General features: G+C 46.2%; 1 protein-coding gene across 1 annotated transcript; it reads right to left on the bottom strand.

Annotated features, from left to right (window-relative positions):
- Positions 1-3,069: 3,069 nt before the first annotated feature.
- LOC147663420 (olfactory receptor 52K1-like) lies at positions 3,070-4,008 on the bottom strand. The gene has a single exon (XM_086950471.1). It carries the CDS (start codon positions 4,006-4,008, stop codon positions 3,070-3,072), a length of 939 nt encoding a protein of 312 aa, XP_086806597.1.
- Between the last annotated feature and the right edge of the window lie 12,425 nt (positions 4,009-16,433).

Raw genomic sequence — 16,433 nt, 5'->3', positions numbered from 1 at the left:
CGGAAGCCATTCGGCCCCGGGGCCTTCCCTGGTTTCAGCGAGGCTATGGCATCTGATATATCCTCCAGTGTCACCTCCGCCTCTAAAGCCGCGCTGGCCTCAGGGGACATAGTCGGTATCTCCATGTCAAACATGTACTGCTGCGCGTCCTCACTCGCACCTAAATCCCTGGCCCCATAAAAGCTCTCGTAGTATGTCGCAAAGGCGTCCGCTATGGCCTCGTCCGTGCGCACCTGTCTGCCTTCCGTCAACGTGATCAGATCTACCCACCTTGCCGCCCTTTCTTTCCTTCCCAGCCATCTCAAGAGTTTGCCGGACTTATCTCCCACGTCATACAACCGGTGGAGAGTTGCCAACGCCTGAGTACGTGCCTCATCAGTAACCATCTCCCTGTAGTGCCTTTGTGCATCCAACAGTTTTCTAAGTAGTACTTCTTCCTTCCGTTGCTGGTATTCCGCCTCTAGGGCCAGGATAGACGCCTCTTCACTAGCTACCTCAGCCTGCTGCTTTCGCCGCACCTCTCCCAACCTGCTCTGTATTCGATCCCTCAGGACCGGCTGCATCGCCTCCCAAAAGGTGATCCCTGAGTCATCCGCACCTTCATTTTCGGCCACGTATACCCTAATGTCAGCTCTGATGCCCCGCAGTATTTCCGGCGTTTGGATGTCCCACGCCGCTAGGCGCCATTCCGCCCTCCTCCCCCCTCTCTCCCGCCCCAACTGTGCATACAGTGGAGAGTGGTCTGAGAGTCCCCTTGCTTTATAGTCCGCCGTGTCACTCGAGGTAAGATTCTGTCAGGACATGAAGATATAGTCTAGTCTGGAAAAGACCCTGTGAGCCCCTGAGTAAAAGGAGTAAGCCTCCTGTGTAGGATGGAGCCACCTCCAGACATCAGTGTACGTTTTGTCCCTGACCGATCCCGTGTTTCACACATAACATCATTAAAAACCCCACCTACTATTTGTATCGTGTCTGCCGTATTGATGAGTATGGAGGTGATCGCTTTAAGGGGGCGTGCCTGTAGCTTTGGGGGGGCATACACCGAAATAATCGTGTACCTACACCTCTTTCAGACCCCTTGCACTCCCGCGTAGGTCCCCTGTGGGTCTAGCCAGGTACGGGTGATGGTGAATGGCGCCGTTTTTTTAATGAGGATCGCCACCCCCCTGGAATCTGTTGTGTACCCTGCATGCGCCAGCACTACATGGCAGCCTCTCGCTATAAACGCGCACTTATTGCCTCTGAGGTGAGTTTCCTGTAAAAGGATGATATCAGGCGCTATTCTCTTGAGGTAAGCGTTCACCAGGCCCCTCTTGATCTTTGACCCAAGGCCATTTACATTCCATGTTAACACGGTGACCCCTTCGTCACCCACTCGCGGGGTATCTAGTGTACCTGCCATTGTGCAGTACGACCCTTGTCCCAGGTGAGTCCCTGTATTGGAAGTGGTACAAGGTGTGGTATGGTGTGTTGCTGCTGCTCCTCAACTGACCCTCCCCTCCCCCCCTTAACCCTCTTGGACCCCAACTTGAGGGAGTTTGAAACCCTTCCCCCCCCCCACCCCCCTCCCCACCTCCCTCCCCTTCCAGTCGCATCCCAACCTAGGACCAGTTTCCACGATGTTTTTGGTCGATATTTTCCTCCACGATATTCTGTCAGTGATCCCTGAGACACTGAAGGGAGACTTTAGGGGTTCTGAATAATCAAAGGTAATGTAGATCCTCACTCCATGGTGTTCCTAGCACAAAAGTCGATTTTGGGAAGCACTTTACTACAATGAGGGAAGTGAAATGTGCAAATTCTCTATTCCCAAGGCATATAAAACCTCTTTTATTAGGGTCCCCATTATAAGTAGAAGAACCCTCACAACTGGGGCACCTAGGCACGAGCCTGGGGGTACCTAATTTGTCAAAATATTGTAGTGTATTAATTTGTAAGTGCCCCTAACACCAAAGTCTAGTTTGGGCACAATTTACATGTAAAAACATTTGTGCAACAAAGGCCTGCTATTAAATGACCTCAGGCTCTCAGCAGTGCACACATGCAAGTGCAGAAAGGGCTGCTGGCATCTAAACTGCTGTACCCTGTTATTTACTAGGGGCCTAAAGTTAGTTTTGATCCCCTGCCCTATTATGTACTAGGGCATTATAGGGGAGGTCATGCCAATCATAGGGGTAGCCTATCAATAAGGTACCCTAGTGTATGGAGGTGTTTTCAATGTATTTTAAGTGTGTTTTCAACTAAGCACTGACCCTGGTCCTGGTTAGGAAGGGCCCAGGGACAGTCAGAGCCAGTTACCACCAGTACCAGTCAGCAAACAATTTGGGTGCACAGAGCACAGGATGACTTTCAGCATAGCCCCCCCCCCCCCCAAACGAAATGTGATGAGTTACTAACTTACACCCTGGTAGTCCTCATCAGCTATGTGGATAAGCATGGAAAGTCCATCAGATTGGGATAGGCAACTTCAGATAAGTGTTCCACTGTAAAGTCCATTCCCCATAGGGAAATGTACCACCTCATTAGCTTGGGATTCTCCCCTCTCATCTGTATGTGCCATCTGAGAGGCCTGTGGTCAATTTTAACACAAAATTGAGTCCCAAATAAATATGGTCTCCATTTTTTCAGGGAACAAACTACAGCAAAAGCCTCCCTCTCCACACCACTCCACCTCTACTCTCGGGAGGAAGTTGCCTACTAATGAAGATAACTGGCTGATCAAGACCCTCTTCATTTAACTGTGACAACACTGCCCTAATCCCTTGTTCTTTGGCCCACTGCTCTGTGTCATTCAGCAGGAGTGTGGCATAGCATTTTCCTTCAAAGTCCGGAAGGGTTATAATCAATAAAATGTTTTGGCTGGGGAAGGGGTCCTTTTCTGTTGACTGGGACCAATAGCGGGTCCCGCAAGCTTTTGCAGATGCCATTTGCATAGACCAATGTGGGCTAATGAGTCTTGCTTGGAACCACTGAAAATGAACAATATGAAGCATTTTTCATATTAGTCTAGTGTTTTTTGCCTGGAAGGGTTGGGTCCAATCCACAATGCAATGTGTTTTTTGTGTCCTTTCATAGTCTATGAAACTGTTTCACAATGCTTTCACGGATCTGCTTTGTTTTCACTCCATACACTATAGGGTTTACCATAGTAGGCGCCATGTGATGGCTGGTCACCAGCAAGATGTGAATCCACAGAGGCACATTCTTGCCAAACCTGTGAATTAGAGTGGAAAGAATACCTGGAATGTAAAACACTAAGATGGCGCAGATGTGGCATCCACATGTGTTAATTGCTTTGAATCGGTCATCTTTGGATGACAGGAGGAAGACAGCACTGAGTATGAGAAGGTAAGTTATTAAAATTAATATCACATCCACCACAATAATCAGCAGAGCCACAATCATGCCATAGAGGTTATTAAGGGTTATGTCATCACAGGCAAGCTTGGCCACAGCCATATGCTCACAGAACGAGTGCTGAATGATGTTTGAGTTGCAGTAGGACAGTCTTTTAAGGAGGTAGGTGAGTGGAGTTGTAGCAAGCACACATCTAATAAAAGAGGCCAACCCTATTTTGATGACTACTGAGTTGGTAAAAATTGCATTATATCTCAAGGGATTGCAGATGGCAACATACCGGTCAAAGGCCATGGCCAACAGGATTGTTGATTCCAAGGCGGCAAACGTGTGAATGAAGAGCATCTGGGTGATGCAGGCTTCAAAATAGATCTCTGTGAACTCAAACCAAAGGATGGACAGCATTTTCGGCATGATGGTACTGCATAGCACAAAATCAACCAGTGATAACATGCCAAGGAAAAAGTACATGGGTTGGTGGAGAGTAGGCTCAAGCTTGATGAAAAACAGCAGTGTGCCATTCCCGAACATTGCAGTGATGTACATGAAGAAGAAGGGAAGAGCGATCCAGGTGTAGTAGGCTTCGAGCCCAGGAATGCCCCTCAGGGTGAAGAATGAGGGTTGGATGCTGCTGGTGTTCTCCGCTGCCATGGCCCTTGTAAGATGCCCAAGGTCAGTCTGAGAAAATGATTATTCCTTTTTAGAAAAAAACAGAGAAACATAAGAGTTAAGAAGAAAAATATCCAGATCTACCACTGAATGTTCATAGTACTACATGAAGACTTTAGCCTTTCACTCAGGTAAAGTATACACACAATCATATATTCATGGTTGGATGAAGGGAATAAGGTTACTATATCTCAAATCACTGAGGTGATTACTGCCCAGAACTATCAATTGGGTTTAGTCAAACAATACTGTCCTCACTTTTGATTTGACCTTAGTGAGGGTTCAAATCTCAGACCCAGTGACCATGAGTGCCATCGTGGAATACTTTTCAGGCAATACTCATGCATTCAATACTTGAGAGACAAAATGATCCAGGCCTAAGGAGTCCTTTACTTCTTAACATTCACTATTCTTCCATGAACAGTAATTTTGCTTTTCAAGGACCTGATCAAAGATACTCTTATGGATGTTGCAGATAGACTTGAAATCAAACCTTAGCCAATGAATGCACATCTAACAGAGTATTCATGATTGCAACTTTATAAACCACAAGCCACTCTAATGGCAGTAGATTTGAGTTTTCAGAAGCTTGTGTAGCTCTGTCTTTGCATTCGTCGAGTAGAGAGAGTTGTGTAATATAGCATTGGCTAATGATCCCACCCCCTATGGTTCTCATTCTGGGTGGATTGAAACATAAAAGCCTGTGCACACATAAAGACATCCTTAGCAACATAGCTTGTGCTTACCTATTGGCATCACAGAATATGGCCACCAAGTTTTTTTTACGTCTTTCTTTTAGGAGTTAATGTCTTTACTTCAGAATGGTGGTGGGAAGTCCCTTAAGATACCTGTTTTTTATTTGGTCTCTTATTCTTAAAATATTACCTCCCTCTTAGCACCTTTCAACTTTAGCCACTTAAGATACATTAAACCATATTGATCCTCCACAAAATAATTGAGGTTCTCACATTGAGGGTAGGAGTCTTCCTGCTAATTGAGAATCACAAATATTTTAAGTTCAAGCAGTACAAGCAATTTTAATGTTGAGAAAGCTATCAATAATATTTCCCACCAATTTTGAAAAACAGAGAAAAATGTAATGAGCAACAAATACCAGACAATTAAAACTGGATAAGGAGATCCTGGGATATGATGTTTTAAACGTTTGAGGCAAAAAGCATAGAGACAGCACGAATCACAAGTTTAAAAAATCAGTTCAAAAGTTACTGGAGTCTAGGCACAGTTTTAAGCTGAGTGCAATTGAGAGGCAGTTGGGTGAGCCAAGTGGGTTGCATCAGTAAACAAAGTGTGCTAGCAGGCCAGGTCCCTCCCCACGCTGCGCAGCTCCACCAGCTGTGCCCATGCCTTCCCCCTGCTGCCTCCTCCCTCTGTGAGTTCGCCGTTGCTGTGCCTCGCTGAGTAATTCGCCTAATTCTGCCTGGCCTCTTGTGCTTTGCTTGACTCCCTGTTTCTGTTGTTTATTTTTCCTTGCCTGGTTTTTAACTTGTTTTTTCCCTCTTTTGCCTTCTGTACCCCTCTATTCCCTCGCTGTTGTTTCCCACTGTCTACGATCCCGCCGCTGCCCCCCTGCGGCCATGCCCCCTTTTCCTTCTGTTTCCCGCTCACGCCCCCTCGCCGCCCCACTCCGCCCCCCAGCTACTCCTCCCTCCTGCATCGCCATAAATGCCGGCCGCTGTGCGGCCACGCTGCTGGTGCGCCAGAGGCGCTTCAGAGGCAAGCCAGTCTGCACCCATCCATGCCTGGACCGCGCCGAACGCCAGAACACCTGGTCCCCGCACACACCACAACTCCAGACTATGATACGATGCAACCACCCTCCACGCTCTCGACACCGGCCAAGACTACCGCTGCTTTCAGTCCACCCCGAAACGCACCCACGGACCCTTCTCCTGCCACACCTTCAACTTCACCTGTGACAGAACTACCAAACTGCCAAGGACCAGACCCAACCACCTTCACTGCATACTCCTCAACACCCGCTCCGCATGCAAACACGCCGTCGAGCTCTGGGACCTGCTCGACACCTCCACCCCAGACGTTGCCTTCCTGACCGAGACCTGGTTTCAAAGTTCAAAGTTAAAAATAAGCTTTATTCGATATTTCAAAAAAATATCACATAAGCATTCATAGCAATAGTTAAGAAAGGTAACAACAATTCATTTTAAAAACATGATTATCATTCAAATTCATTTAAAATTTAAGGTTTATACACAAATGATTTCATTTTAAAAAGGTTGGGGGAACCGAACTTTCAGAAATAAGAACTATTATACAAAAGTATAATAACAAGCATCATTGTCACGTTGGCCATTGTAGCGATTTCCTGAATTTAAGCAACAATTTTAAATACTGTTCCATGATACTTATGACTTCCCTATCCTCTAGCACTTGTAAGCGCTCAAAAGCGTCCTTACAGGACCTCAGGCCCCATCTCTTTAATAGAGGTCTCAATAGGGATTTCCTGGGGATCACGTAATATGTGCAAAATAAGATAGTATGGATGTTAGATTGGACAGAAATGTCATCACATGGACAGGGGCACAGGTTTCGGGACCAATCATTATATGCCAGAAATGTTATGAGACGAAAGAATGAGCCCAATCTAAATCTGACGAGCAGCATTCTGGCATAGCAGGAAAAGTCAGTAGACAGATATAATTGAAGCCCCTTATGGGGTGTCACCCTTTGATATGCCTGGAGTGTTTTATTTAATTTTTGATTGTTCCATCTTTTAGTTTCCAGGTAATCCAATAGGATCTTTCTCATATTTTTCCTTGAAATTAGTTCCAGAGTCGAAGGATCAGTGAAGAACTCTGGGTGACCAATGTCCACAAGAAAGTTTTTGACATAAGCCAACCATTTCGTATGTTTTGCCCCCTCCTGTTTGAGAATATCTAATATTACTTCTCGATTCAGGCTAGTCTCAGGGGTGGTCCAGATTTTATGCCACAAAAGAGGGGGCTCCACTTTGATTAAGTCTGAAATGAATGGTAGGTCTAGCTCGATGTGCATCATGTAAACAGATGTTGCTTTCGGTGTTGCCAGGAGGTACCTTAGAAAATTATTTTCCGCTATTTGGATTGAGGAAATGTTATTATCGATGCCCCAGAGACCGGCCCCATAAGTTGCTGTTGAAGCACATTTCGCTTTATATATGACAATGAGCTGTTTAACAGGCCTCCCTCCTATTTTTCCAGCAAAATCTCTGAGCCCACCAATAGCTCTAACGAGGGCGAGTTTCCTCGTTTTGACTGCCGACTGCCAGGACACTTGTCGGTGCACAGATATACCCAAATACGTAAAGTTATCCACTGTCTCCAGTCTTTGATCCTCGATGAATATGGGACATGGTATTTTCTTTGTCTTCTTACTGCATACCATTGAATAGATTTTCCCAATGTTCATTTTCAAGCCCCTATCGTGCATAAAGGCTCTGACTGTGGTAACCGCCCTTTGCAACCCCACTCTTGTTTGAGAGACAATTGCCGCATCATCGGCATATAACAAGATAGGGATTGCTTGGCCTCCCACTTTTGGGTAGTCGCATTCAATGTTTTTCAAGTGTTCGCCTATGGCATTTATATAGAGCGAGAAGAGCATGGGGGCTAAAATGCACCCCTGCCTAACCCCTCTATTGATGGTGAACCTTGGCGAGCACTCTCCCTTTGGACCAAATCAGTCAACGACTCCTCGGCACCCGACATCGCCATAGCCACCCCTGGCGGCTACAAGATCACCCGCAGGGACCGTACCAACGGAATTGGAGGAGGCCTAGCCATCACCCACAAGTCCACCCTCCAGGTTTACACCCACGCAGATGACACCCTCAACACTGCCGAACACCTACACTTCTGGATCCACACCGACCCAAACACCACCCTCAGAGGAACACTCGTCTACAGAGCCCCCGGACCACGGGCTCTCTTCAGTGATTCCATCGTCAGAACCCACGCACTCACCTCCACGGTTTACGTCCTCGGGGACCTGAATTTGCACCTCGAGAACAACAACAATGCCAACTCCGCCACCCTGATCGACAACCTCGCCAACCTCAGCCTCCAACAACTCGTCACTGAACCCACCCACGCCACCGGCCACACGCTGGACCCTGTCTTCTCCACAAGCACCCACATCACCTTCAACCAAACCACCGAACTCCACTGGACCTACCACCGCTGCATTCACTTCACCTTTAAGAAACCAACCGCGCACCACCGCACCCAACAGCTACCCCGCCGCTGCTGGAGCAAAGTCACTTAGGATCAGCTGGCCTCCACCCTCACCCAGAATCCCCCCACCGACCCAGACGCCGCCGTACATAACTTCAGACAGTGGATAGACGACTGTGCCAACACTCTCGCCCTGCTCAAGAATCCCTCAAACAACCACTCCAGCAAGAAAGCTGCCTAGTTCACCGAAGAGCTCCAGACCTCCAAACGCACATGTCGGAAACTAGAAAAGAAATGGCTCCATGACCGCACACCAGACAGCCACACAGCCCACAAGGACGCAACCCACAGACATCATTAACTCATCAGAACAGCCAAGAGATCTTCCTTCAAAGCCCGCCTGGATAACAATGCACACGACAGCAAAGAGCTCTTCAGCATAGTGAAGGAACTCTCCAACCCCAGCGCCAACACCAACGACATCCCGCCCTCACAAGATCTGTGCGACTCACTGGCCACCTTCTTCCATCGCAAGATCACTGACATCCACAACAGCTTCAACACCTCGACCGGCCCGACTACGGCACCCTCCACCCCGAACGCCACCTTCACCAACCAGCTGACCTCCTGGTCCCACATCAATGATGATGAGACTCGCAAGGTCATGAACTCTATCCACTCAGGAACACCGTCAGACCCCTGCCCACACCACGTATTCAACAAAGCAGACGCTACCATCGCCTCCCCAACTACAGAAGGTCATTAACATCTCCTTCGACACAGCGACATTCCCGGAAAGCTGGAAGCACGCCGATATCAACGCCCTCCTCAAAAAGCCCAAGGCGGACCCCAAGGACCTCAAGAACTTCCGGCCCATCTCCCTGCTCCCATTCCCAGCAAAGGTCATCGAGAAGATTGTCTACACACAACTGACCTGTTACCTCGAGGACAACAACATCCTAGACCCATCCCAGTCCGGATTCAGGTGAAACCACAGCACTGAGACAGCCCTCATCGCCGCCACAGATGACATCAGGCGCCAACTAGACAATGGCAAAACTTCTGCCCTTATCCTCCTAGACCTGTCAGCTGCCTTCGACACAGTCTGCCACCTCACACTAAGGACAATCCTCCAAGAAGCTGGAATCCAGGAGAAGGCCCTGGACTGGACCACGTCCTTTCTCTCCGGCAGAACTCAGAGAGTTCGCCTCCCACCCTTCCAATCTGAAGCCACCAACATCATCTGCGGCGTACCCCAGGGTTCATCCCTCAGCCCGACCCAGTTCAACGTCTACATAGCCCCCCTCGCACAAGTAGCCCGCCAGCACGACCTGAACATCATCTCCTACGCAGACGACACCCAACTCATCCTCTCCCTCACCAAGGACCCGCACACCACCAAAACCAACCTCCATGAGGGAATGAAGGCCGTCGCCGAGTGGATGAGGAGGAGATGTCTAAAACTGAACTCAGACAAGACAGAGGTCCTCATCCTCGGCCCCACCCCCTCCGCCTGGGACGACTCCTGGTGGCCTACCACACTGGGAACAGCACCATAACACACGGACCACGCACGCAACCTAGGATTCATCCTCGACTCCTCCCTCTCCATGTCAAAGCAGGTCAACGCTGTCTCCTCTTTCTGCTACAACACCCTGCACATGCTTCGCAGGATCTACAAGTGGATTCCGACCGAAACAAGAAGAACAGTAACCCAAGCCCTCGTCAGCAGCAGGCTGGACTAAGGAAACACACTCTACGCAGGAATCCCAGCCAAACACATGCGACAGCTGCAACACATCCAAAACACCTACGCCCGCCTGATCCTCAACATCCCGCGGCGCAGCCACATCACCTTCCACCTAAGAGGCCTGCACTGGTTCCCCGTCAACAAGAGGATCAGCTTCAAGCTCCTCACCCACGCACACAAAGCACTCCACAACACCAGACCAGCCTATCTGAATAACAGACTCAACTTCTACACCCCCGCCTGCCATCTCGGCTCCACCAGCCTCGCTCTCGCCGCCGTCCCACGCATCCAACGAACGACATCCGGCGGCAGAGCCTTCTCCTTCCTCGCCGCCAAGACCTGGAACACCCTCCCCACCCATCTGCGGCACACCCAAGACCTGGAGACCGGAGAATTTTAATAATACAATAATAATTCTTTTGCTAATCCAACCTGGCAGGGCATGTCTGTGCTATTAATAATATCCCCATTGTAATAGTAAAAAATACGAACTTTCGGCTTTTTTCGCCGACCCTTCTAGGTAGTCTTTTGTCCCTTTCTACCGGAAGGCTACAATACACGCAATTGACGCTACCGCGTCCTCGCCTGATCCTAATATGGCAGCTTGGTGTTTGAAGGCGGTCAACGCGGAATAACAAAGGTAGGAAATAGACTTAAAAAGCATCGAAATCGAATTAGTGAGTATCTCTAGATCCGTGTGTGAGATTTTACGCTATAAATAAATAAAAATATCTGTTTTTGCAGCGCGATTTTCAATCGCTATACTGCGGAGGAAATTGACGAGAAATACGTGCATGCTCTGCCTGGGTGACATTCGTGATACACGGCATTTTAAAAGGTATGAAAATCGTAGTGTGGCGCATTAATGTCCACAATTACTTCCAAATTGGGTTCCTTGGGATTCATTGTTTCCCTCCAATTGCTGTCTCCTATGCAGTGTTTGGGGGCGCTTTTGCGCGAGTGTCTGTCACCCAAAAGCCTGAATACCCAATACGGACGCCACACCACCAAGTCCAGGGTAAGCCCAGTTCTGTAACACGTTTCCATTAGCTACATTGGACCATTTTCTACAAAAAAGTTCAGTAAAGCAGAATGTACCTGCCTTATTAATTACAGGTGGTTCACCTCGGTCAAATATATTAATTGAGTGTCCTTGACCTTAACGCCTGAACACCTATTACAGACGCTGCACCATCTAGTTTATGGTAAGCCCATTTTTTCGAAATTTTTAACTCAATTGTATGTACAACAATGGATTGAATAAGTTTTACAATACCTCCGATACCTTATTAATTACAGGTGTCCCATCTCGGTCCACCAGACCACCCGTCTATCCCAGTACTGGAGGACGGAGGCAGCCCATTAACAACTAGTGGGTAAGCGAATCCTAGAATGTGGGATAATGTCACCTACCCACTTCTGATAACATAATAACCTGACCACCAATTTTATAACTTTCATTTTAGGCAAATTCTATGAATTGTCTACGGTAAAAAACGTGTGTGCAATCTTCGTCCTGAGGAAGACCCGCAGGTCGAGGCTCCAACTTGCCCATGTACCAAAAGACGGGTCGAAACGTCGACGCCTTTCTTTTTATGTACAGATAGGACCACTGTTGAAAACCATTATACATGTCATTACTTGACTGTATAAATGTATGAAATATAACAGCAACTAATTGTGGCATTTTCTGTGATATCAGCTGAATCTTAAGTACAGCTGTATTTGTAAAAATTCCCCTTTTCACTTGTCACTATTCTTTTCGAGGCTTACACCCTTCTCACCACAATCACGTTCTCTTCTTTCATTTTCTTGCACCACTTTAGAAGCTGTTTGCTCTCCTTTTTACCGTTAGTTTGCAATTGTATATAACTGTATAAATGTATATAAAAATAGCATATTGAAATGGAGTAAATCATTAAAACTCCTGCGTTTTTTCAAAATAAATTCTTGGTTTGTGTCAGGTATTTTCATAAGAACTATCTTGTGTATAGGTTACCTGAGTGGTAATCATGATTGATTCAACTGAGCGTTTGACTTAGGAAGCTCACTAAACTAATTCATTTTTGTGCAGATTTGTCTGTTGATAAAAAATTTGGTTGGGACCACTGTTTCCAATATAACACCTTCAGAAGGCTCCTCAAGACCTGGCTCTTCGAGCAGTAGCAGCCCCCCTCCCCTCAGCACCTTGAGACCCTCACCGGTAAGTAGTGCACTTTACAAGTTTACTGATTGATTGATTGATGACATCTGGCCTTATAGAGGCTCTGTACACTCTAAACGGGGCAGACGGAAAATTGCCTTTTTGAGGCAAAAATCCAGCATTTGCTAAACTTTAATTAAGGCCTTTTGTCTTTTTGCGGAATTCCAAGTCCTTGATCAGGCAAAGTCAGTAAAAATACCTTGAAATGAAATATTTTGTTGGTGCCCTCTGTTGAATCTGTTGATTTTTGCACCAAAAGCTCTAGGTAGGGCTAAGCTGGCCTGTAGGTCCTATGGGTACTTCACCTATTGGCTAGATTTGCTGCATCAACTCAGTCCCTTGTTTTACCTCCTTTCTTTTTTGTTCCGCAAAATCCACCAGCAGCGCACAACTGGAACCTGTAACAGGGTAAGGCTCCACAAGGCCAGCTACCTTTATTATGAAGTCCCACTTAACTATGGCAAAAAGCTAAGAGTTATGCAAGACTTGTTTTCATACTTGTCACGGTCACGGCTACATCCACCGTGAAAACCCACTATTTCTGTCACTTTTTAAAATGGTAGAAGTCTTCCTTAGCTATACAGACCAGGTAACCCACCCTAGGAGTTGTGGCTAACCTTCTGGGGTGTATACCTAGTTCCACACCTGCCCGGGTGCAAATGTGCCTGGGCAGGGAGGGCTGTTTTCTCCTTTTGGGCTCAGCCCTGATGCATATCAGAGGTGGTGTAGCCTTTGATGCTCGATGCCTTGATGTGCCACTTCACTAACCTTCCAGGGAGGGAGGAAGTGTGACCTCCTTCCTGCCCAAGGTCTTTGTTCCTGACTCCTTGGAGTGATCACACTGCTGGTAGGAGGTCAGAATTCTATTTTGGTGGCAGCAAACGTGACCTGCCAGCCAGAACACAGAGAAACTGGGGTACTAGGTGGGCAACCTCTAAGGTAGCCACCTGGGTGTATGCCATATCACCACAACATGAGATTAGTGTCAGGGATGAGAAGGCACGTTGTTTGATAACAAGCACAATATATGTAGGCGGTACCATAATGGAGCTGCCAGCCTCGGGTTTGCTTGGGGCCAGCCCATGTTATCCTATAGACCGTCTATCACTCAGAGTGTACTTTGATGGTAAAGGCCACTATAGGGACATATAATCTTGCACTTGCATGCCCACCCCTTTAATATAAGGCACCCTGCCTCCTGGGCTCAGGAGGCCTTCCTTAGGTGTGACTGACATATATCAAAAGCTGTGTATTCATTTTACCACACATGGTGAGGGCAAAGTCAAAATGGAGCAGCGTATGGCAGGCCTGCTGTCAGTCATTTACTTGGGTCAGTCAGTGTGGCACAAACAGTCCTGTAAGCCCTGGGTCCCCTTTAACTCCCATGTCCTTGGTACCACTGGTACTATATACTAGGGACTTATAATGGGGGTCAATTTACACTTAACAGTTGTACAGGAGAGAGAACTGGCACTGGGGCCTGGCTTGCAGGCTCTAGTTCACTTTCAGAGTCATAACAATCAGCAGTGGATCAAAAAGCATGGGGGTGAACACACTTAAAGGGCATTTTCCAACAGTGACCCTGACCAGAACACCACTCTTTTCTACAGATCAAGTGTACTCCCTCTGTCTTTACAGGGACTAGGAGGGAGCCCGAACGTCTATGGTGTCTCCAGGAATTAATGGCTGTAGATCCTGAAAGCTGGATGTGACATGCATTTGTCAAATGGAGGTGTGAAAGATGCCTTTTTTCAGACAGCTGGTCCTGTCTCCCTGCCAGATGAGTACATATTGCTAAGTGACCATTTGTTGACAACACCCCTTCTTCCCTGCTGCCAGAAGCCAAGTCATTGTCTTCCAGGAGTGGGGGATCATTAGAGCAGTGAAGGATATGCATTGATTCTATGGTGCACGGTGCTGAGGTAAATCAGTCATAACCCTATTTACACTCAGGAAGCACAAAGTACATTATTCTAAAGTCCCCTTTCCAGAAAGTTACACACAATCTACTTCTACTTGTGAATTACATTTTTAAAACAGGGTGAAAATGTCTAAATTCCATAGCATTTTATGACACTTAGATATGAAATAGCTATTGTATTCATAGCTACACCTGTTACAACTTTATCTACTCAGTAAAGAAGCATTTGGTAATGGTGCAATTGCTTCCATTGTCGAGTATGTTGCATTTATATATGTTAAGCACACAATCCTTAAGGCTTACAAGGTACACATAAGATGTGTCTTAGCTGATATATAAGATATTTTTTTCTGTATTGCACAAGCACTTCTCCTTGCCCTGTGTAAATGGAGTCCTTTTAGACTTCAGCAAAACCTGAATGTAATTGTTCTCTTTGAAGGCATATGTTTTTGTCTCATATGTGATTGACAAATGCATACTGCACCTCATATATGAAGTTTAACTTGCACACCACTGCTGTATTGCTTGCACTATTTACCATGGCTTTACAATAAAGGTGATTAACATGAAACTAATGTTGTGCAGTTATTTAAGAGGTATACTACAAACTCCCTGTCACTCTCTAGAATTGAAAAGTGCAAAAATTCCTAAAGCCAAAAATCCAAAGTGAAGAGAATGAGGAGACTGTGTCTAAATGAGGACCTTTGCTACATGGTCCATGCAGCTTCACAGGTGTTATAAAAACACTTAAGCAGAGGAGGTGGCTTCTGCTGGGGGATTCTGGTGGATTTTAGAAATGACCGACCCTTGGACCTATGCTTTAAATATGCTCAGAGGAAGACAACTATCACACAGTAAAAAATATATTTGCTGCCGGTACGTTGGACCAAGGTCATTGCAAGAGAGATTACTTATTCAAAAGTGTTTCCAGAATGGCAAACACCATTGAAAGAAATCAAAATAATTGCAGTAAGCATAAAATAATAATAAACTATCATTTGAAGCATAACTATGAGAAATACTCATTGAAATCCGAACGACAGGTAAGTGAAACCTTTTGTCAAGCATCAGGAATAAATTACCATCTATTTAAAATCTTGAGTACATCAGTTCACTCCTTGACCTGTGGATATGACAGAAGAAGGACTGCCCTGCTACTACTAGAGGACTGTCCTGCTGCTTAAGGACTGAAATGCTCTATGAGAAGGAAGACTGAACCTGTGCTTACATCTTAACATGAGTGACTCCAAGAGTCAGTTGGCTGACCTCCTGTCTGAGCTACAGGGACATAACAAACTTCCTCCCTGCACCTGCCCACATGACCTACTACTGGACCTCCTTGAGCGTTGCTGACCTCTGCCGGAGTGAGTCCCTGATTCCCAAGAGGTACCTTCTTAGGTCATAGACACTTGGCTGCCATCAGAAGAGCTCCTCCTAAGAAGAAAGGTGAAACCTTGAAGTTTTAGGCTCTTGCCAATGCAAATCTCAGTTGAACCCAACCTTTTGCTCTACAGCGACCACCGACGACAACCAGTAACACAAGTTTTTTTTGTTTGTTTATTTTTAAATTAAAACCATTGCAAGTATTGGCAATTAAAAAGAAAACTTTAGTTAAATACAATTGTTATAAAAAGAGATAAAATAAGAATAAGTTCATATAAAAATAGTAGATAGTACAAAAAGATTTATGCTTCTTTCGGGCTGAGCGTTGAGTTAAAAAGGAGAGTGAGTAGCTTGTATGGCTCCTCGATAGGAACCAAACTGTGATAAATGTTACAAGCGTAAAAAATGCGTAATTTTTTACTATAGAGTCTGTTAGTTCTTTGTGGGAGCCCTACTGTTTTATTGTGTGTTAGAGGCACATCAGGAATCAGTATGTTGCCCGAATCGTGTGGTTGATCCATTTTCAGTGACCATTTGGGAATTACTTCTTAAGTGAGCCTCATCCTGTTTCGGCCCTCTGTTGCTCTAACATGAGTCGACCATCTGTGAAGCTCTTCCTGCGCCTCGCGTCATCCTCCATCACAAACTGTACACTTTGCGCCAGATTTTGAGAATGTAACATTTTCTGCAGGACTAACTTGGTACTTGTATACCATATCCATCATTTCGTCGGCTGGAATGTGGGACTTGTGACTTTCCCTTAGTCTAGGAAGGCCAAATCACAGTGAATGGTGCTTTGTGCTTATAAGCGCTATTTTCACACAAAAAATTGACTTGTGTATGTCATCTTACTATTTGCATTTTTGCTGTTCGGGTGTCATTTTCGGTCTCTACCATTGTATTGGTCCATTCTTCAAAGTCTGGTGGTGACAACAATGTCCAGTTGTCTTAATATGTATA

Source organism: Lissotriton vulgaris, unplaced genomic scaffold (assembly GCF_964263255.1).
Source record: "Lissotriton vulgaris unplaced genomic scaffold, aLisVul1.2 SCAFFOLD_3745, whole genome shotgun sequence".
Classification (NCBI taxonomy): domain Eukaryota; kingdom Metazoa; phylum Chordata; class Amphibia; order Caudata; family Salamandridae; genus Lissotriton; species Lissotriton vulgaris.
Note: the sequence above shows the minus strand (reverse complement) of the source record. Positions and strands in the feature narration are given on the sequence as shown.